The 20948-nt window shown below is 45.4% G+C and overlaps 2 protein-coding genes across 3 annotated transcripts in view; one reads left to right on the forward strand and one right to left on the reverse strand.

Moving 5' to 3' along the window:
• Window positions 1-916: 916 nt before the first annotated feature.
• Window positions 917-18043, reverse strand: LOC138966051 (ribonucleoside-diphosphate reductase small chain-like). The gene is made up of 8 exons (XM_070338141.1): window positions 17859-18043; window positions 17323-17388; window positions 16874-16912; window positions 15552-15815; window positions 12996-13129; window positions 10460-10688; window positions 2462-2680; window positions 917-1945 (listed from the first exon to the last, which is right to left on the reverse strand). The coding sequence occupies exons 1-8, from the start codon at window positions 17931-17933 to the stop codon at window positions 1787-1789; spliced, it is 1185 nt and encodes a 394-aa protein (XP_070194242.1). The 5' UTR covers window positions 17934-18043; the 3' UTR covers window positions 917-1786.
• A 476-nt stretch (window positions 18044-18519) lies between these two features.
• Window positions 18520-20948, forward strand: part of LOC138966065 (O(6)-methylguanine-induced apoptosis 2-like) — a 342886-nt gene continuing 340457 nt past the window's right edge. For both annotated transcript variants that reach the window (XR_011455587.1, XM_070338155.1), the window contains exons 1-3: window positions 18520-18644; window positions 19473-19594; window positions 20358-20456. Coding sequence is in view for 1 of the 2 variants with exons in the window: in XM_070338155.1 (XP_070194256.1) it covers window positions 18563-18644; window positions 19473-19594; window positions 20358-20456 (303 nt within the window). In the remaining variant the exon portion in view is untranslated. The remainder of the gene's footprint in view (window positions 18645-19472; window positions 19595-20357; window positions 20457-20948) is intronic.

Raw genomic sequence — 20948 nt, forward strand, 5'->3', positions numbered from 1 at the left:
AAGTTGACTCCGAGAAATAAATCTCTCGCCGAACTCACGCCGACAGCGGCCAACTGGATACAAACTCAGCGCGCTACCGACCGAGCTATATCCCTGCCCCAGGTAGTGTGGTTATTCAGGTGCAAGAATTGTTCTCGAGTTTCACTTTATGTGGACCCAGTATCAGCGCCCTGCTATATTTGTGCAGGTGGATGCCGCAATAGACGAGGACTAAACAGAAATGTCACTTGAAGCGAGTGGGTGGCAAGCTAAGGCATTTTGAGTGTAAGAACTTTTAACCTTCAGTGCTTTTATAGTCCGTATTTCTTAAACCATTGGGGGAGTTTTTGATCAAGATTTCATGTAATCCTCTAACACCATCCCATTTTTAAAGATGTTTGTAAACAAATAAATGATGTAATGTGAACTATAGTCTGGACCAAGATGTGGGTTGTGAACCTTTGCATTTGTTTGACATCACTATTAATTTACCTTTCGACTGGCTTTGCTTCTAAAAGCTATACTTACGCCACGGGTACACGTCAGTTCAGTACAAGTGAAAGGTGCAACACATGAATTGATCAGGCATGGGAATTGAAAAAAGTAAAAAAGGCTGAACATGTGTAAGTAATAGCAAAGTCAACTGCGCGATACACCTAGCCCTGCTAGGGGGGTTTGGGCGGAATTTTTTTCTCTCCAAAGAACCCAACTGGTGTAATCTTAGCTCCAAGTTTGCCATTATATTAGTTTTTAGAACCATTTTTGCCTCCCCTATTATTTTTTTGGTGGACACTTGCTTTTTTGGCGGGGGAAAAAAAAATTTGCCTTTTGGTAGATAATTCCCATGCCTGATTGATGAAGGGAAATGAGTGAAGAACAGCAAAGCTTCCCAGAGAGTGTCCATGCACAAAGTGACAAATAAACACCAACAAATCAATTGTCATAAAATACATTTTATTAAACACTAATTTATGCATTATTAAAAAAAGTTAAATAAGTTAAAAGTAATGCACAATAACACTTTGAGGACCATACAGATTAGATACATAGCAGCTAGAGTCCAACACATAACAGACATTTAAACATCTCCATGTCATTCACTTATTTCATTCAACACATTCACACGTTCGAGGCAATAGCGAGTGAACCACCATTATTGATCAATAACATTCCTGTCTCAATAAAACTGAGGCCAATTTTTGCACTGATCATCTAAAAAGGCAACAATCTAGCTATGAACTAATAAAATGACAAATGTGATCAAGTAAATACCCTTTGGAAATGAACAGGGCTTAAACATTTCTTTCAACTTCCAATTAAAATGAGCATACCAAGATCAGCTTGCAACACCAGCCGTGCTGAGTGCAATGCTTTTCAACTTTCAGTAAAAATGAGCATGCCAAGATGAACCATCGTTGACGACACAACAGGTGTCTTAAGGTAAAAATGAGCACACGAAGATTTAAAGCAGTGCAGATGTTTTGCAACGAGTATACACGAAATCCCTTGAAAAGCAATGGACGGTAAAATCAATCTATGTGGACGTTAAAACAACCAATGGCGTTAGAGGTCTGCAACAGCCACACATTTCAGCTGTAAGGATGAAACCGGATAATCTCATCAATCAAGAACTGGGTGATCTAGATGTTTCCTATTGTCCAGTAATTCCAGCTATCTCCCCATCTAGGAGACTGAAAACTCAGGAAATCCATCAGGAAATAAGTGTTCAAACCAGGAATTCATGATTTCCCAATGGGAGGTCTCATTGATGGTAATTGCACACAGAAATCAACAGTTGTTGGCTGGATCAGAAGTCGGCATCAAGCGTGAATGTGTGGCCATCCTCTTTCTTGTCGCCCATCACCCCCATGCGCTGGTACTCGCCCACTCGCTTCTCAAAGAAGTTTGTCTTGCCCTCTAGTGAGATGTGTTCCATGAAGTCAAAGGGATTCTCAGAGCTGTACACCTGCACAGGGAGACAGAACTAAATCAGCACAAAGGCCAGCCAGCAACCAGGTTTACATTGAACACAGAACTAAATCAGCACAAAGGCCAGCCAGCAACCAGGTTTACATTGAACACAGAACTAAATCAGCACAAAGGCCAGCGAGCAACAAGATTTAAATGAAATACAGAACAGTTGTACTACATTGTACAAGTTTGTTCATGTTGCAATAAAAGATATTAAATCAAAAACACAAAACAAAGATAGGGGGTTCTCAAACACAAAAATAATCATACACTAGTGCACCTTGCCATTCATCAAAAAGACAATGTCAGAGACCACTTTTAGCAACCAAACTCCATGACTAGCTCAATATTCTTTAGTGCATGAGATGTCTCAGGTGAACATGAAATAATATTGCTTCATCCCCTCTTCAGCCTTGGGCTGCAACATACCTCCTATCTGCAGGGCAGCAAAAGCAATCATACTAAATTTGCTAACTCATAATTGTTTATCGCAATGGAACCAAAAGCTCACCTTGTCACACCCCAGCTCCACGAGTAGCCTGTCTGCCACAAACTCGATGTATTGCTTCATCAGCTCACAGTTCATGCCGATCAGATTGCAGGGGAGAGCCTCTGTGAGGAATGTCTGCTCGATGCGCACGGCATCCTTGATAATGGTGTAGACCTGGTCCTGAGAGGGCTTGCGGGAAAGGTGCTTGAACATCAGGCAGGCAAAGTCACAGTGGAGACCCTGCACACAAACAACATTAGGGAAAGATTTAAACAAAAAGTGGACACATAAGTACAGGGCCTAGCATTGGAAAAAGTGAGTTCAGCTTACAAAGGCGGGGGTCTGGGGGCCGCAGGAGGCCCCCAGTGGGGGTTCGGGGGGCAAAGCCCCCGAATTTGAAGATTTTTTACCTAAAATGACCCCCCCCCCCCCCCCCCCCCCCTCCCCCCCCAAAGAAGATTGCAGCAACTAAATTATGCCTTCACCAACAAGCTAAACACAGACAGAAAACAAGAAAACGGACAATCTTGTGTTATTTGGCCTAAAAATGCTTACCTTCTTCAAACAAACACAATGTCACTCAATGTCAGCAATGTCACTCCTTGTCTTAAAGTTGTTGAAAACTATACACAGTCTCGGGCATAAAGCATGTCCCTCCTTTGCTTAAGGCCTAAAAAAAAAATATGTGTGGTTACGGTAACCCGACCTACCCTATTTTTAGGGGCCGATCCTATAACTTTTTATTACATTTGTCAACAAAAAAAAAAAAAAACAAAAAAACCGAGTGCAAAAAACGCAATGAAAGCGAAAGCGCCCGAGTCGCACACTTATTTCCCTGTCAAGTAGGTTTAAATTGTACACATTAGAAAAAAAAGTATAAAAAAAAAAAAAGTGATTGCCTACCTACCTACCCTATTTTTTTTGGCTATGTTACCATAACCACACCTTTTTTTTTTTGGGGGGGGGGGCCTAATATAAGTTGAAAATATTGAAAACTATACACAGAGAACAAACTGAAGTTGTTAAAAAATTTTACACACTGGCAATGTCTTTAGCAGATCTATGTTGTGAGATGATCCTTCTTGGCTTATTGTTTTTAAGATTCAAGTTTGAACTGCTTGGCCTTGCGAAGCCCTTGTTCGCGTAATATATCTTTCCGGCACAACTGACAGTATGCTTTGCCAGAAATAGCAACCTTTCGGAGCCATGGTCCGTATCGGCACATTACTTATTCTGACTTGCCTTCCAAACGAAATCCAGCCATTCCCACTTCCAGGAATACCTGGATTCTTTGTCACTGAATGGCTGACCACGTTCAACAATGTCGCTTCGAGATATTATATCAAGTCTAGAGCCACAAAACACCGGCACAAAGCATGCTCGCGCGATGCCAGAGGAAGTGCTTGCTCAAGCAAACTGTCAAACCGATTGAGAATTGAACCGAACGGCGCACAAAACGAAAGCTGGGACTGTTTGGGTTTACCGTTTGGGAATAACAGGTTTTTGCATTACGGCGTACACCAAATCGAGTTCCGCGTACTGGAAATGTTATTTCGGCGTAAAATACGCCGAACGGCTTACAATGCTAGGCCCTGATCAGTAACCAGGTTAAATATTTTCTTATTCAATATCAGCAAACTGCCTTCTTCAGGATGTTATCGGTCAGAGAAAAAGTTTGACTAGCTATGATCACAAAAAACTAGGGCAAGACTGGTAACCTATCCAGGAGATGTGGATATGAAAAAGTATAGATTGATAAAAAAATTGTTGACTTCAAGGCACTGTATGCAAACCTTGTCCTTGAATACAAATGGAAAATTTCCTAAATAAATTATCATTTAATTAATATACTTACCCGAATCACATTAGCATTGAGTCACCTGAGATGCTTATCACTGAAAAACGCTTACCCGGCTAAAGAATTTAAAGGGAAGCAACCCCATCACCAAAACGAAAGTGAAAGTAGCTTTGGTAATGGGCCAGTACACCGGGAGTTACCTCCCATACGGGTGTATGCCACGTCACTTCCTCTAGGAACACGTGCCTATTATCATACGGCTTTAAAAAATCTTAAAACCATAAGCGGGGCAGGTGGGAGGGAATACAGTATGTGATTCGGGTAAGTATATTAATTAAATGATAATTTATTTAGGAAATTTTCCATTTAATATCATATTCTTACTCCGAATCACATTAGCAGATAACATCAACAAGGCGGTGGGCTAGAAATGAATCAAAACTCACCATCAAGTTCTGGACAGGAACTGGCCTGCTGCTATGAGCGCTGGAAGGCCTCTGGAGCCATCCTGTCGAAGAGCTGTGACGTCCCGAAGATAAAAGTTTATGAAAACATCTTCGGAACGCCAATACGCAGTTGTCAGCACCTCCTCTAGACGTCTGGAGCGCAGAACTGCCAGAGAGGATGCCCACGCCCTCGTCTCATGGGCTCGGGCCGAGTCAAGTGGCAAGGAGGGCATAACCCCCCCCCCCCTCTTTGTGCGCCTCCACTCATAAGCCTGCTTGATGAGCGAGGACACCCACCGGGCCAACGTTACCTTCGACAAATCTTTCTCGCGCCTAGTAAGGAGAGAGATAAACAACAACTTCTGAGAACTAGACCGAATCGGCTGAGTCCGGGCTAAGTACAGACGAAGTGCCCTCACAGGGCAATTGACCGAATCGGGGTCACCCGGGGCCAACGCGCTGGTCAGAGCCCTAACTCTAACCAGCGGAGAGGCCTGCCCCGGAGACTGATTCTTGGCCAGGAAATCAGGCCGGAAACGCAAAGATGCGGAACCGTCCGGCTCAAAGGAGATATCTCCAGGCTGACCCGACAGGGCGTGGACCTCGCTACCCCGTCGGGCCGTAGCCAACAAAAGGAGAAACAGCGCTTTGCGAGTGACATTGAACAGACTGGCCTCGCTTAAAGGCTCAAAATCCGCAGAACGAAGGAATTCCAGGATTAAAAACAAGTCCCACTTGGGAGCGGGCAAACGAGCTTTAGCTTCCTTAAGAGCAGCCCCTTTAATGACTGCAGCTATAACGCCCCCGACTCGAACAGAACGACCAATCTGCTGAAGAGTCGCCGAGATAGCGGAGCGCCGGACCCTCAACGAGGAGACTGAGGCGCCCTGTGAAGACATGAAAGAGAGGTGGTTAGCGACCTGAATAGAGCGCGGAGCCACCGAACTCACCCCTCTAGCTGAACACCAGGCAGTCCATGCCTTCCAGTGGGGAGCATAAACTGAAGAGGTGGACGCTCTATGCGAGCGAGCCACCAAGTCCAGAGTCAAAGACGACGCCCCAGAGCGCTTCAGCGAGTCCCGAACAACTTCCACACGTGAAGCTTCAGAAGACTGGGCTCCTCGTGTGGAATGCCTGTTCGGGGCTGCACTAGTTCCCCTCGCACGAGTGCGAGAGGAATGGGGGGCCCTTGGGCAAGCCGAAGAAGATCTGGAAACCAGACCTGCGACGGCCACAGAGGAGCGACCAGAAGAAGAAGGGCCGGCTCCTCCATCTCCGCTTTCCGGATTACTCGGCTGAGTAACGGAAAGGGAGGAGTCTGAAGATCTGTATGTGCCCCCCAACCCTCCCTGGACGCATCTGTAAAGAGGTCCAGGTCGGGGAGGGGCACGACGATCGGAACACCTCTGCAGACCCACTCCGTGTGCAACCACGGAAGGGTCGCAGACTGGAACCATCCCTGCAAAGGGATGAGGGCGTCCCAGTCCACCAGAGGAGAGTCCACAAACGGCTTCAGCGCGAACTGAAGCGGACATTTGTGGACCCGGCCCAGTGAAACCAGAAGAGCCATAGACTCCATCTGCCCCAAGATGGAGGCGAGCGAGCGGATGGAAGCCATCAGGAGAGGTAAAGTGGAGCGAATCTGAGCTTGGAGCTTGTCCACCCTTCTCTGAGAAGGCTGGACAGTCCAAGCGACCGTGTCGAAAGACATCCCCAGATAAGTGAATGTCTGTGACGGGGTCAGCTCCGACTTTACCCGGTTGAACGAGAACCCCAACCAGTTGGATTCTCGAAGAACCGTCAGGGTATCCTGCGAACAGCCGCTCTGGGACTGGTTCATGATGAGCCAGTCGTCCAGATAAGCCCGCAGACGGATACCCTGGGACCTCACCAGTGCACAGACCTGTCTCACCACCATGGTGAAAATCCACGGTGCGAGAGACAGCCCGAAAGGGAGTGCGCGAAACTGGTAGATCTGATCTCCCCACCGGAAACGAAGCCATTTCCGGTCGGTCGGATGCATAAGAATGTGAAAGTATGCGTCCGTGAGATCGATCGAGGTCACCCAGTCTCCTGGGCGGAGAGAGTCTCGGACAGAGGCTGGCGTCTCCATCTTGAATTTTATCTCCCTCAAGAAAGTATTGAGGAGAGATAAATCCAACACGGGACGCCATCCTCCTGATGCTTTGGGAACAGCGACCAGACGCCCGTAAAATCCCAGGGAGCTGTGGACCCGAACTCTCTCCACCGCGCCCTTCTGCTCCAGGGAGGCAATTTCCGACTGCAAGACGGAACGTGCTTCCTGCGAGAAGGGGGGCTTGAACCGCGGAGGCACTCGGGTAAGAGGCGCCTTTTCCTCCCGCCAGAGTAGACGGAAGCCCGAACTCACCACTCCCACAATCCATTGGCTGTCTACTACCGACATCCAACGAGAAAGTGCCCGGGAGGGGCCTCCCGCCATCACCAAGGTGGAGGGCGGGAGGGAGGTGAGATCGGGAGCGCTTCATTGGGGGTGTGGCTTACTTCCAGAGCCGCCACGCCCCCTCCCCGATGCCGTCCTCTTCTTCCCACCACGAGCGGCCGGCGAAGCCTGCCGCTTCTGAGCTGGCTTGGGGTTAGACGATGTCTGAGCCTGCTTCTGTTTAGAAGGCTGAGACTGTTTCACCCCCTTCAGAGTGTAGTCAAGGAACTGACTGTCCTTGTTTGACTGAATCTCCTTCTGTCTGGCATCCAGTGCCAGCGGACAGAAGAGAGACTCCTCTGAGACCGGGGAGACTCTCAAGGTCTCCCTAGTAGCCAGCTCCGTGAATTGGGACTGCGAGAGGAAGAGATCCCTCCTGCAGAGTACCGCTTGGGTGTACTGCAGGGAGGAAAGACGCAATTGTTCCTCATTGACCTTGGCCAATGCGGTCAAAAGCGCAGAGACATCGTCCGCATTCTGTTCTTCACTGAGAGTGAAAGGAACTAGCGAATCGGTCAATGCCCGAGACAGAGCCCGAACGAGAGTCTCCGCAATGGAGGACAGTTCGATCTGCCGACGTCCAACCTCCTCAGCAGAGAGGAGGGAAGCCTCAGAAACCGGCAAAACCGAATCACGCTTGATCGGTTTAGTCAGAAGAGGCAGCAATTCCCGGGAAACCGGAAGGGTAGCCCTAGGGAGTGCAAAAGACGCCAGCCAATTCTGGCTCTGATTGGGCATGCCAAGCTTCCTATTGGCCGTAGGCACGAAGGAAGAGGCTTGGGCAGCTGAAGCCACCCACTGCTGAGCTGATTCCGGAACTGGACCAAAAGGAAGCAGTAACGGAACAGGCACTGGCCGAATACCACTCCCCGCATGTGCTGGACGAACCAGTGAATGCAAAAGTTGGTAAGCCACTGACGGAGACTCGGCGAACCGGAAGGAAGAAACATCCTCCTGTGCCGGCCGGAAGTCCGCCATGGCAGAAGGAACGAATGATGCGGAAGAGTCCGCAGCCACCACCCCTTCAGGAAAATAACGAGACGTTACTTCCGCCGCGACGTCAAGAACAGACTTGAGCTTCGACGGAAACACGCCCCGCGACTCCTCGCTGACCACTGATGGAGCATCAGAATAGTCACACGTGGAACCATGACCGAAGTCACCAGTTCCGGAAGCAGAAGCATGCCCTGGCAAACCGGAAACCGGAAAAGCCTGAGCACTAACGTCATCCTGCCGCCCAAAACCCTGTGAAGGTAAAGGGTAAGCAGGACGACCATCCGCAAAAACCGGAGCTGGATGAGCTGACGTCACTCCCCCGACTGAGTGGAGTGATGCCTGCTCAAGCCTAGGCGCTTGAAAGCCGGAAGGCGCACGCTGTAATCCACTATCTGGTATCCGGAAGGAACCACCAGAAGAGGAAGAAGCGTTTCCGGCCGAAACCGGAAGTGTAGTCAACGGAACCGCAAAATGCGGAAGTGAAGACTGCACTGGTTGACTTCGCGATCCGGAAGGACCGGAAGTCAGTGAATACTCCATCCTGCCGCGACCGCCGTAGCGTGCCGGAGCGGACGGATCATCACTTCCGGCAAGTGCCGGAAATGCGGCAGTCGAAACCGACTGCCGCCGCTGTTCGAACAAGTCCGGGGCCTCGTAGGTTATCGCCGGAAATGAAAGATCAGCAAGGTATCGGTCGTGACCCGATGCGAAAGAGCTGTCCCCCGAAGGAGAACGTCCAGGCGCCTCACGAGGGCTATCGGACCAGCTCTGCTTACCAACCGACGCTGAAGAGGGAGGACGCTGCTCCAAGCCGGAAGTGGAGGACAAAGACACGGAAGCCAATGCCCGGACGTCACTGCCAGATGCCGGAAACGCCGAACTGCTGGCGACGGAACGCTGAAATTCTGCCTGCACCAAGCTGCGGATTTCTGGAACCAGTGACTTTAACAGAGAGGAAACCAACGCACCTTGTCCAGGTGCTAACAAAGAAGACGAAGTCTCCGATGTAGAGACAGGTGCAGAAGTAACAGTAGCGCTAGGCGCCGCAAAAGAAGCAGAAGTAGTAACAGCGCTAGGCGCCAAAATTGGTACAGCCAACAAAGTGTTACGCTCTTGGTCTGTAACAAGTAACGTTGCTTTGGAAGAGGAAGACTTAGCCTTAATTTTCCCCTTGGGGTCCGACTTGCCACGGCGCTTGTCTGAATCAGACATGTTGACAACAACACGTGGCAACGCGAAAAAATTTACTGAAACATAAGTCTAAACGACTGGAAAATTCAGTAAACACACGCACTAATGCGTTAACAAAATACTATAGCTAAACTTGCCCCACAAGCAGAGGCACGGAGAGCTACAAACAAAGTCACACGAGCTAGAAAACTAACTCACACAACAAAATGGCGACACGCAAGACACTGACACAAACGTCAACAACACGTGGCAAAGTAAAAAGATTTACTGAAACGTAAGTCAAAACGACTGAAAACACAGTAAACACACACGCTTACGCGTTAACAAAATACTAAAGCTACACTTGCCCAAACAGAAAGAGGGCACGCAGAGCTACTAGCAAAGTCACACGAGTTAGCTAACTAACTCACACAACAAAATGGCGAAACACGCAAGTCACTGACACACAAGTCCGTAAAAAACGGACAACGTACAGTAACGAAACAGCGCAAACAACCAACAACAAACGGGAACGAGCTCACCAAACTGTAGGCAAGGCGAGCAGACAAGCTGGGTAACGTGGCCGGCGGGTGTCACTCAAACACACAAGGTCAGCCACAGAGCGTCAAAAAGTGAACCGTCCTCTCCGAGGTGAAAAAGACGTATGATAATAGGCACGTGTTCCTAGAGGAAGTGACGTGGCATACACCCGTATGGGAGGTAACTCCCGGTGTACTGGCCCATTACCAAAGCTACTTTCACTTTCGTTTTGGTGATGGGGTTGCTTCCCTTTAAATTCTTTAGCCGGGTAAGCGTTTTTCAGTGATAAGCATCTCAGGTGACTCAATGCTAATGTGATTCGGAGTAAGAATATGATATTAAATGACTACGATACAAGGTAAGACTTGTACATGGCACGCTAACAACGGCAAAGCAAGTCCACACTGGAATGGAAAGAGCCGCCCTTGAGGAATCTGAAATAATGCTTGACATTTGCCTATACCCGACATCCATGAAAGCAAACGCTTCCGTTGGCAGTTCACAATCACCCACCGAATTCAAATACGGGGAAGCCTGCTAGGGCCCCAAATGACAAGCTCCTCCCCAAAATCCAGAACACTAAACGAATCCATCAAAGTCAAACTCACCTCATCTCTGCTGATGAGCTCATTGCTAAAGGTGAGTCCAGGCATGATTCCTCGCTTCTTCAGCCAGAAGATGGCGGCAAAAGACCCAGAGAAGAAGATCCCCTCCACTGCAGCGAAGGCCACCACTCGCTCACCGTAGAGAGCGTTCTGGTCGTTGATCCACTTGATCGCCCAGTCAGCCTTCTCCTTCACGCATGGCATGGTCTCAACGGCATTGAACAGGAAGTCCCTGCAGATAAAGTAGACATTGTTAAATAAAACAGCTGTCGCGAGATGGGTTGCGGGTAGTTTTTAAATCGACAAACCGCCAGCTGCGGTGTGTAGTGTGTCCGTGTTCGTGACCGCATTGCGGGGAGCACGTGAATTTGGTGCGTCGCTAGCGCTCACCCGTCGTCTGCGCTCAGCGCTGAACGGGATTCGGGGCAGAAGCCAAAGAACTTTGAAAGCAGTAACACCTCGATTGTGTGTTCTGGAATGTGGCGCGACTGCTGTCGGCCCAAGTACGTGGTGCGACTCATGTCAACCCGGTCAAGTTTTCAACATTATTGTTGACGTCGGCTTTGCCGTGAAAAGGGAAATATTCACCAGGGGAAGGATAGAGGTTCTTCCATGTGAGTATTTTTGTGTGTGTAAATGTCTTCTGTTGTCCACGTGTTTTGGTCTCTAGTTTGTGTTGTAGGTCAGGTGGAGGGTGGTAAAAGGGAGGTAGAATTTAGCTCATGGCCTTTTCACTTTATTTCATTCCCCCTTCATTGTCATTCACGCTCATTTTGGTTATCATTCCATGCTCTGAAATAAGCGTGTTTTTCTGGTTGGAAAATGTTACATGAATTTGTGAAATGAGTCTAAAGTTGCAAGACTTGAAAGTGACAGTAAGGTTTATTTTTGGTCACACACTCCAGTTAGCTTTTGTGTAAATATTATGGAGTGACCTCTGTTTTGTTTGTTGGCTAAACTCTTTTTGCCTTGTGAATCATTTCGCATTTGAGTACCATGTGTTCTAATTATGGCCTTATAGGCCTGTTGTTTTTCTTTCATTTATTTATCGAGCACGGCCTCATCTGCAAACTGAAAAGGGTGCCTGCGTGGAGCTTCGTCACAAGGGCGAGATTGTCGTCTGGAGTCCCGCTGCCCGTCGTTGGCCGTCCTCGCCGTCGCCGATATCGTCTTGTCATCTGTCATCTACTCGTCTGTCATCATCGCCGTCACTGCTTCCCTGACAGTGCAGGCTGTTCGTCGTTCTCAGCGCACTGGGTCAGGGGAGGCCATCGTCTATCGTCAGCGTCTATTCGTCTTCCTCTTTCCCCCTTCATCAGTTCTGCCCAACGCTTGCAGACAGGGGTCGAAGGAGGGGGAGATATCTACATCGTGTCTATTCGTTTTCCTCTTTCCCCCTTTGTCGATACTGCTCAACGCCTGCAGTAAAGGGGTAGAAGGAGGGGGAGATGTTTCATCGTCTGTTCGTCTGTCTAACTCCTTTCAACGTTACTGCTCAACGCTTGCAGTAAGGGGGTAGGCAGGGGAGATCATCATCTTCGCACTCACTCCGTGTCATCAGCGCAAGCATCTAGTTGGCGTTCGTCACACTCGCCATTCGCATCTTGGCTGATTTAAAGGGAAGTAACTTTCACATGTCATTCTAGCTTGAACAAGCGCCAGTCATTGCTCGAGGGTTTATAACCCGAGTTCGGCGTAGATATGTTGGTGAAGAACACGTTTGCACTCACCTTTAAGGCCGTACGGGTGGCATTGTCGCACATTCAGCTACCTTAGTATTTCATTGACAAAAGTGACAGTTGTGTTGTTTATTCTTGCTTTCTCACATGTGTGCGTGGCCTTATGTATGTCGTTGCCATAACCACATGTATGTTGATGTGCAATTGTGTTGACATGATGTTTTGCATTATCATCATTGCCGCCACCTTTCATTCCGGATCATCAATCATCATCATCATCACTAACTTTCTTGTGCAGCAGTAGAGCAGAGCCCGGCAGTTCTTGTTCATTCTCCCATCAGTTCAACATCCTTTCATTCTCATCCACTCATCCTTTATTTTCTAGAAGCAATAAAGTCTTCATTTGTTGAACTTTACCACTTGAGTTCCTGACTCCTTCTGTGTGAGAAGTTAAGGTCCTACCTACCAGGTTGGTCGCGACAACAGCGAAGAATGGCATGGGCAGTAATTTGGAGAGCTACTCCAAATCCACTTTCAAAATTGTACTGATGACGGCAGAGAAAGCGTATGATGCGGCCGTTGTATATATATCCAATTACCGTTAACCTCCCCACTTGCTCTCTACACAAAGTACATTCACAACCTCACCTACACAAAGTACATTCACAACCTCACCAACACAAAGTACATTCACAACCTCTCTACACAAAGTACATTCACAACCTCTACACAAAGTACATTCACAACCTCACTCCACACAAAGTACATTCACAACCTCCCTCCACACAAAGTACATTCACAACCTCTCTACACAAAGTACATTCACAACCTCTCTACACAAAGTACATTCACAACCTCACCTCTCTTTGGGGTCCTTGATGTAAGTGTCGATGAGCAGACTGTACATTTCACTGTGAATGTTTTCCATGGCGACCTGGAAACCGTAGAAACACCTGGCTTCCGTCACCTGCACCTCCTTGCTGAATCGCTCAACCTGCACACAGAGCACAAGTCCATCAGAAAGAGATGCATGGAAAACAGTCGCAGAACACACAAAAAACTGTAAAAAGGACACTGTCGACAACTTAGCTTAGCTCTACAGGAAAAGAGATTTCCTTCAAGGGCAGAATTAACCCTTGATTTCATTGCCAGAATTACATCTCAGCATAATACACGTGAATTACAACAAATTGGGACAATACTGTATGCTAGTTTGAGAGTAGGAATGAATCCCTTGGTTTAACAACATCTGTCACAAAGCAGCATGCTATATACTGAAAGCACAACAGTTGGGAGCTCTGTACCATATCATAGGGGGTAACAACATCTGTCACAAAGCAGCATGCTGTACCCTGAAAACACAATAGTTGGGAGCTCTGTACCCTATCATAGGGGGTAACAACATCTGTCACAAAGCAGCATGCTATACCCTGAAAGCACAACAGTTGGGAGCTCTGTACCCTATCATAGGGGGTAACAACATCTGTCACAAAGCAGCATGCTATACCCTGAAAGCACAACAGTTGGGAGCTCTGTACCATATCATAGGGGGTAACAACATCTGTCACAAAGCAGCATGCTATACCCTGAAAGCACAACAGTTGGGAGCTCTGTACCATATCATAGGGGGTAACAACATCTGTCACAAAGCAGCATGCTGTACCCTGAAAACACAACAGTTGGGAGCTCTGTACAATATCATAGGGGGTAACAACATCTGTCACAAAGCAGCATGCTGTACCCTGAAAACACAACAGTTGGGAGCTCTGTACCATATCATAGGGGGTAACAACATCTGTCACAAAGCAGCATGCTATACCCTGAAAGCACAACAGTTGGGAGCTCTGTACAATATTGTGCTTGCGGATTGACATGCATTCACCTATTTTTGTTGTGAATACGTTTGCTCTAGCCCTTTTACGGTGTAAAGGAAGAAAACCGTGTTTTTATTAATATCATGGCACCTTGTTGTGACCTGTTTTTGTGGAGCGTTATTTAACTACCTTTACGCGTGAGTCTCGCGTGCTCTTTTCCGTGTCCTGGTTGTGGTCTGAGCGCTGCAAAACTGCGTCGTAAGCTTTAGAATACGTGTGACTCACGTGTTTCTAGTTTTCCACCAGCTGTTTGACTTCCTCTCGGTCGATCTGAGGGTTTTATGGAAGAGTTTGGACATTCGTTCTGTTAACGTATCAAAGTTTACAAGTGAACCAATGGAGTGTTTCTTGTGATGTTTTTAAAGTCAACGTAACGTGTTTGGATACAGTTTTATCTAAAGTTTGTGAATAGTCTTGTGCCCTTCGTTTGAGAGGCTACACGTTTTGGTACTCTGGACAACGCACACAGCGCATAAGGTAATTTTGTTGTTACTTGTTTGTGTTGTATTTTGGTCGCCATTTTGTAATGACTTCATGAGGTGTTTTTTTTATGTATAATGTGAGTTGAGGTAGTATCTTTTTTGTAACTTTGAATAACGCAGGAAAGTTGATTTGTAGAGATTTCTTAGTACGACAGTTTGTCATTGTATTCTTGGCTTGATGAGTCAACGTTTGTATTTTCCGTAACGTAACCATTTTGGTTTGTAACGTATTTATGCTAAGTTTCTTGAGTATTCTTAGTGTTTGTTTTTAACGTAAGGAACGTAATCCTTTCTTAAAGGTCAAAGGATTAATCAACGAGTGTTTGGTTATTGTAACTTTTTTGAGTTTGTTTTCGCCTGTTTTGTGTTTGTTATTTTTTCCTTGTTTGGCTCACGTAAGTGTAGCCTATGCGATCGTAACTTTGTCTGTCTGTGGTAGAAACTCTAACATTTGAAGACGTCACATTACATTGACGTCACATTATGACGTAAGAGGGTTAGACGTCACGCGAAGGAAGTACTGAAAATCTCGGTCATTATTATTTTGAGCGGGCCGAGACTAGTTGGCAGTCGTGTCCCTGTAAGTAGGCTACATGCAGACAGACAGATCTAGAGTCTCGCTTTCTTGCACAGTTTCACCTATGCTCTTTCTGTGTGTGTGTGTGTGTGTGTGTGTGTGTGACGGAGTGATTGAGTTTGTGTTACTGTTTGTCGATTTCTTACGTGAGCCTTGATGGCTTCGCCTCTTGTTGTTTCTTGCGTTTTGTTTATGCATTTTTTGATATCTTTGCCATGTCTAATAATTTGTTTTCTTTTCTATTTCTTTCTGCTTAGTTTTTTTTACCGCAATACTGTATCGCAATACATATTACTGAATATCGCAATATGCAGATTTAATAAACCAGTATTTTTGCGCGTTATCACTTGTAACCTGTGTTTGTCATTTCGAATGAACAATTGTTAGTACCAGCCTCGCACACGAAGGCGCGCACACATATCATAGGGGTAACAACAAATTTTGGCAATCAACAAAATAAAGTCAAAATTCAAGTATATTTACCAAGTTCTCGTTGACAATGCCATCACTGGCAGCAAAGAAAGCCAGCACGTGAGAAATGAAGTGACGCTCCTCCGGCTTTAGTTTATCCCAGTGCTGCAGGTCTTTGGAGAGATCCACCTCCTCTGCCGTCCAGAACGACGCCTCTGCTTTCTTGTACATCTTCCAGATGTCGTGGTACTCGATGGGGAAGACGACAAAGCGCCTTGGGTTATCTCGTAGCAAGGGCTCATCTTCGTTGGAATCGACACGCTGTACAGGCGTTGTCTGTTGGAGAAACAGCATGCAGGCATTTAATTTAATTTAAACACAAAGCTTGATAAAAACTAGGAATTCCAAAAAAGCAATATCCACAGACATGACAATAGCAAATGGTCAGAAAAGGGAGGAAATAAGGGTTGCCAAACCGAACAATATTTAGAAGATTTTGTCAGTAATTCTCCACCCTGATGCGAGAGAAGAAGGAAAATTCAAACATTGATTCACACACAACTGGGTGGCCGAATGGAAACGCACTTGCGCTCGGAAGCAAGTTCGACCCTGGGTCAGGGCGTTAGCAATTTTATCCCCCCTTTCCTAACCTAGGTGGTGGGTTCAAGTGCTAGTCTTTCGGATGAGACGAAAAACCGAGGTCCCTTCATGTACACTACATTGGGGTCCGGGTGTGCACGTTAAAGATCCCACGATTGACAAAAGGGTCTTTTCTGGCAAAATTGTATAGGCATAGATAAAAAATGTCCTCCAAAATACCCGTGTGACTTGGAATAATAGGCCGTGAAAAGTAGGATATGCGCCGAAATGGCTGCAATCTGCTGGCCGATGTGAATTGGGTGATGTATTGTGTAAAAAAAACTCCATCTCACACGGCATAAATAAATCCCTGAGCCTTGAATATGTGCGCGATATAAATTGCATAAACAAAATCCAAAAAAAAAAATCCCTGCGCTTAGAACTCTGCCCACGGAATACGCGCTATAAGCCTCATATTGATTGATTGACACACAAGGACTGAAGGGGTCAATCTTCTATATCCAACCAGAACATGTAGTGAGGTTCTAAAGGAGGAAGAAAGTTATGCCCATGAATATTGATGCACGCGATTGTGAAATTTGTAAAAAGAAATAATTTGAGAACAGACAAGGACATTTATTTCTATGGGGGGGGGAGAGAGACATTGAGTCATTCATTCATTTCTGACATCAGAACTGCACTACAAATGTTAGCATTGTTCAGCAGAATTAAGCAAACATAGAATCATAGGACAAAAACTAAATCAAAATTGTTTTAACTAGGCATCAATCCTTTAGACTCTAGCATCAACTCACTTCTTTCTTTACTGGTGACATAGGAGCCAGCTGAATATTCTGAAACAAGAAAATAGTGTTAATACAAAATTCCCAGAGAGACATTCTGTCCATTGTTTTCAATTGCGGCTTTATTTTGTTGTAGTCAGTACATGTAAAACCATCTGGTGTGAAACGCGCTTAAATTTCACAAAGACAAATGGTTACAAAAGTCACTTGTAAAGTTGTAGCAGCATTATGAACCGCACGCAACTATTGGGAATAACTTGCTCCTACAGTTGCATAAGTAGACAAGCTTCAGAAGTTGCATAAGTAGGCAAGTAGTGAAGCAGGTCAACTGTTGACCTACTGCCTACTTCACTGCCAAATTATGCAACTGACCCAACCAGTCTTTCAACTGTGCAGCAAGCTTAGTAGCTCTTTCATGCAAGACTAGACCATAACAAACATTTGCACAAAAAGTTAGTTACCTGTAATTGGCTGTCGCCAAGCACTTTGGTTTTTTTCACAAACAGGCTGTTCATCTCCTTTGGTGGCTGCAAAGAGAAGTCGGATCAGTTCGTCAAATTCATGAGCAACAGCAGCGCCATTCAATTTCAAACAAAGAAAGGCGGTAAAGCCAGATTTTCAAACCACAAACTGTAACAAAGCCAACTAAAACATGCAATCTTGTCGGCAATATTATAAGCCTACAAACTTGAAACTTAATGATGAACGACTGGGTTAGAACTATTCATTATTACGACAATTTGAGAGGGAAAAAAGTCGTCTGCTAGTGCTACGGTCTTTGTCAGCATTTTTGCAATCGCCAGTTTGGGCACAAATGAATAATATACGCAATTTCTTGGTATAATTCAAACTCTGAGCATGCAATTGGAACAGTAAGATAATTGGAAAAGGAATATTTCCATTGTTTCTAAAATGGTTATGAAATCAGCGAACTCGACCTGGCGCGCGTTTTTCAGATCACTGATCAGTCTCAGAAGTGAATTTTACCCAAAATTACCTGGTTTTCGTCGTTGACCTTCAATGTTTTCAGCTGGGCGGACAGTCCTGTTGACTTTCTCAGTTGTGAAGACATTTTTTGTTGTGTAAAAGCAAAATTTCGAACTCTAAAATCTTTGGAATAAGGAGAGATTGTCTAGGTACAGCTAGTGTGGAGCGTTTAGTCCGCGAAAATGATTCCAATCTAGCGCGTTCTCTCACCAATCCAATGAAATTGTGCGAAAACGTAATGTTCCAAATTTGATTGGCTAACATAGAATCTTCTGTGGGTGCGAGCGTTCTATTTTTCCAAGTGCGTATTTTTTGTAGTACGTTCATAGTGTATAATAATTGTATTGTATATTCTGTATTATCATCCAATAAGATTGATGCAGATTAATCCTTAATCAATGTTCTACAAAGAAAGATACATAATATATTTTAATGTAACACCCCTGGAATTGGGCGATTCTATTTACCACATAGCAACAAAAGCGCGCGTTTTTTATATCACTGCGCGTACTATTCCATGTTGTATTAACTAGGTTGTTGGGCAAAACAAGGTGGTAGATAATATTTGAATGCATTAGTTCCTGATGTATGTACGTTCATGGCGAGTAATTGTTCAATTCACTGCAAACAAACTGAATTACCTTATTGCGCCAGAACTATGTTCTCATGCTTAGCATTATCCGGCTGTGAGTGGTGAGGCACGATTGTTTAGAAATGGCGGACTCCGTCAACGTTGTGAAAGAGGAATATCAAAAGAGAATCCACAGCAGAGCACCCTCCGGTCACCTCCACAAAGGTTGGGTTTTAAACATCGTTTTTCAGTTTTGGCAGTGCGAAAAATGTTTTGAATACTATTGATAAAAGACGGGCTTGATTATTTTACAAGGAGCGGTCATTAAATCTGATATTTCACATTACTAACACTCTCCCAGATCCAAGCAGATGAGCTTCGCATCGAAATGTTGGTCTTATCATAAGAAATACTAAGCACACTGTGAAAATAAGTTAACCTTTGTAGATTGAGTCCCAAAACTGGAAAATTAATAACATTCTGCCCAGTAGGCAGTAATGTTGAAAGGAGATTGTAAGAACATTTTCTTCTTCTTATTATTATTATTAGTATGTGTTTATGGTCTGCTAACTTGCCATTTCAGCAGCCATACTTCATTTTCAGGGGATATGCAAGCTGGGTGTTTAAGTGTTTCGATAACCCTTTGAACTCTGACATGGATTAATTTTAAAGGATAATTTCCGTGTGCACTTGGTCTGTGCTGGGGTGTACACACAAAGGGGGATACGGTTCCATCAGGTCTGCACATAAGTTGACCTGGGAAATCAGAAAAATCTCAATTTTTAACCAGACAGGGGAAACTTCCACATGGAACACCAATGTTTAACCATTAGGCTCTTGCTCACATTGTAACATACACCTACCCTCTTACAACCCCCTTCCACCCCTCCCCCTCCACCAGACACACACAGAGCCTCAGAGGACACCCAATAAAAAACCTGCCTGGACATGGGTGAACCATGAAGGTTGTTGAATATAATAGCAACAACATCACTGTGTTGCCCTGTTCAAGATCATCTGCAATAAATTAACCTGGCTGGTTATTTCTTTCAGGTCATGGCGTTGTGGCAGCAAACACCTCAATCCCCACCAAGTTCCAGACCATCATCACAGATAATGGTGACAAGAAGGGTTTTATGGGAAAAGCCAAACGTTTTCAGTCAGACGCACACGCAGTAAGTCTAGATAGACAATGAGGACTGGGTGGCCGAGTGGTAACGCACTTGCGCTCGGAAGCGAGAGGTTGCGAGTTCGACCCTGGGTCAGGGCATTAGTAATTTTTTCCCCCCTTTCCTAACCTAGGTGGTGGGTTCAAGTGCTAGTCTTTCGGATGAGACGAAAAACCGAGGTCCCTTCGTGTACACTACATTGGGGTGTGCACGTTAAAGATCCCACGATTGACAAAAGGGTCTTTCCTGGCAAAATTGTATAGGCATAGATAAAAAATGTCCACCAAAATACCCGTGTGACTTGGAATAATAGGCCGTGAAAAGTAGGATATGCGCCGAAATGGCTGCGATCTACTGGTCGATGTGAATGCGTGATGTATTGTGTAAAAAGTTCCATCTCACACGGCATAAATAGATCCCTGCGCCTTGAGTCCGAGTCTGGAGATACGCGCACGATATAAGACTTGATATAACAAATGATTGGAAGTAACCCTGTACGTTGGGACTGTGGAAGAGTTGTATTTTTGAAAGGCGAGGCAAGCTAGCGATGGGACATACCAGTGGAGACACGCGGTTGACATCACAGTGTACAATGAGCTCTGCTCTGCATGTTTTTGAAAGTGAAAGTGAAAAAAAAAGGCATGGTATCCAGCAGATAGTGTAGTGTTGTTCTAAGTAAGAGTCAGCAGACAATAGGAAAATAAATTACATGTGTTATTATTGGCAACAAATACATTATTCTTTCAAGAGACATTTTTTTTACTTTCAGACAGATGCCCCTGCCCCTGGTGAATATGTGTACCATGGGAAATTTGACAAAATCAGCCCGTCCTTCTCCAAAAAGGGGACAGGTGGCTTTGCCTCAAAGGTAAAACATGTACTAGTTTCTGTAAATACAAATAACGCTCTTAGTTGTGCGTGTCAGGAATGAATGAGGAAGGTTTGTAGTTTGGGAATGAAAGGTTAAATGTCTAATTATTCAGTGAATGCCCATGCTGCCTTTATGCAGATGTGTGTTTAGTTTTAGTGTCATCCCTTGGGCCCCCCCCAAAAATTGTCTGTTTCTGGTCACCCGAACGACCCTAAATTTCGGCGCCGACCCTAAACTTTTTTTTTCCAAACTCAAAATTTTTTGTTTTTTGTTTTTTGTGGTAAACGACAGGGTGAGAAAATGAACAACAAAAACGTGTGAAAACGAAAGTCCGCTGACGATTTGTAAATGTGTTGAGTGTCTTGTCTCTATGTATAGTGAATCCAGTCTCTTTGCGCGATTTTTAAAGTTAGTTTTATTGGTCTACATTTGGGGTAAAAAAAAAAAATTTAAAAAAAATCCCTACCTACCGACCCTATTTTTTTTAGC

This window comes from Littorina saxatilis, linkage group LG5 (assembly GCF_037325665.1).
Source record: "Littorina saxatilis isolate snail1 linkage group LG5, US_GU_Lsax_2.0, whole genome shotgun sequence".
NCBI lineage: Eukaryota > Metazoa > Mollusca > Gastropoda > Littorinimorpha > Littorinidae > Littorina > Littorina saxatilis.

Bases quoted from the DNA above. Each gene is read 5' to 3' on its own strand.
- LOC138966051 (XM_070338141.1), bottom strand. From the start codon at position 17,933: ATGTCTTCACAACTGAGAAAGTCAACAGGACTGTCCGCCCAGCTGAAA. The intron at 15,816-16,873 runs GTGAGTTGATGC...TTTCTCCAACAG, and splicing joins TGTCACCAGTAAAGAAAGAA to ACAACGCCTGTACAGCGTGT. The intron at 10,689-12,995 runs GTGAGGTTGTGA...CTTTATCTGCAG, and splicing joins ATCAAGGACCCCAAAGAGAG to GGACTTCCTGTTCAATGCCG.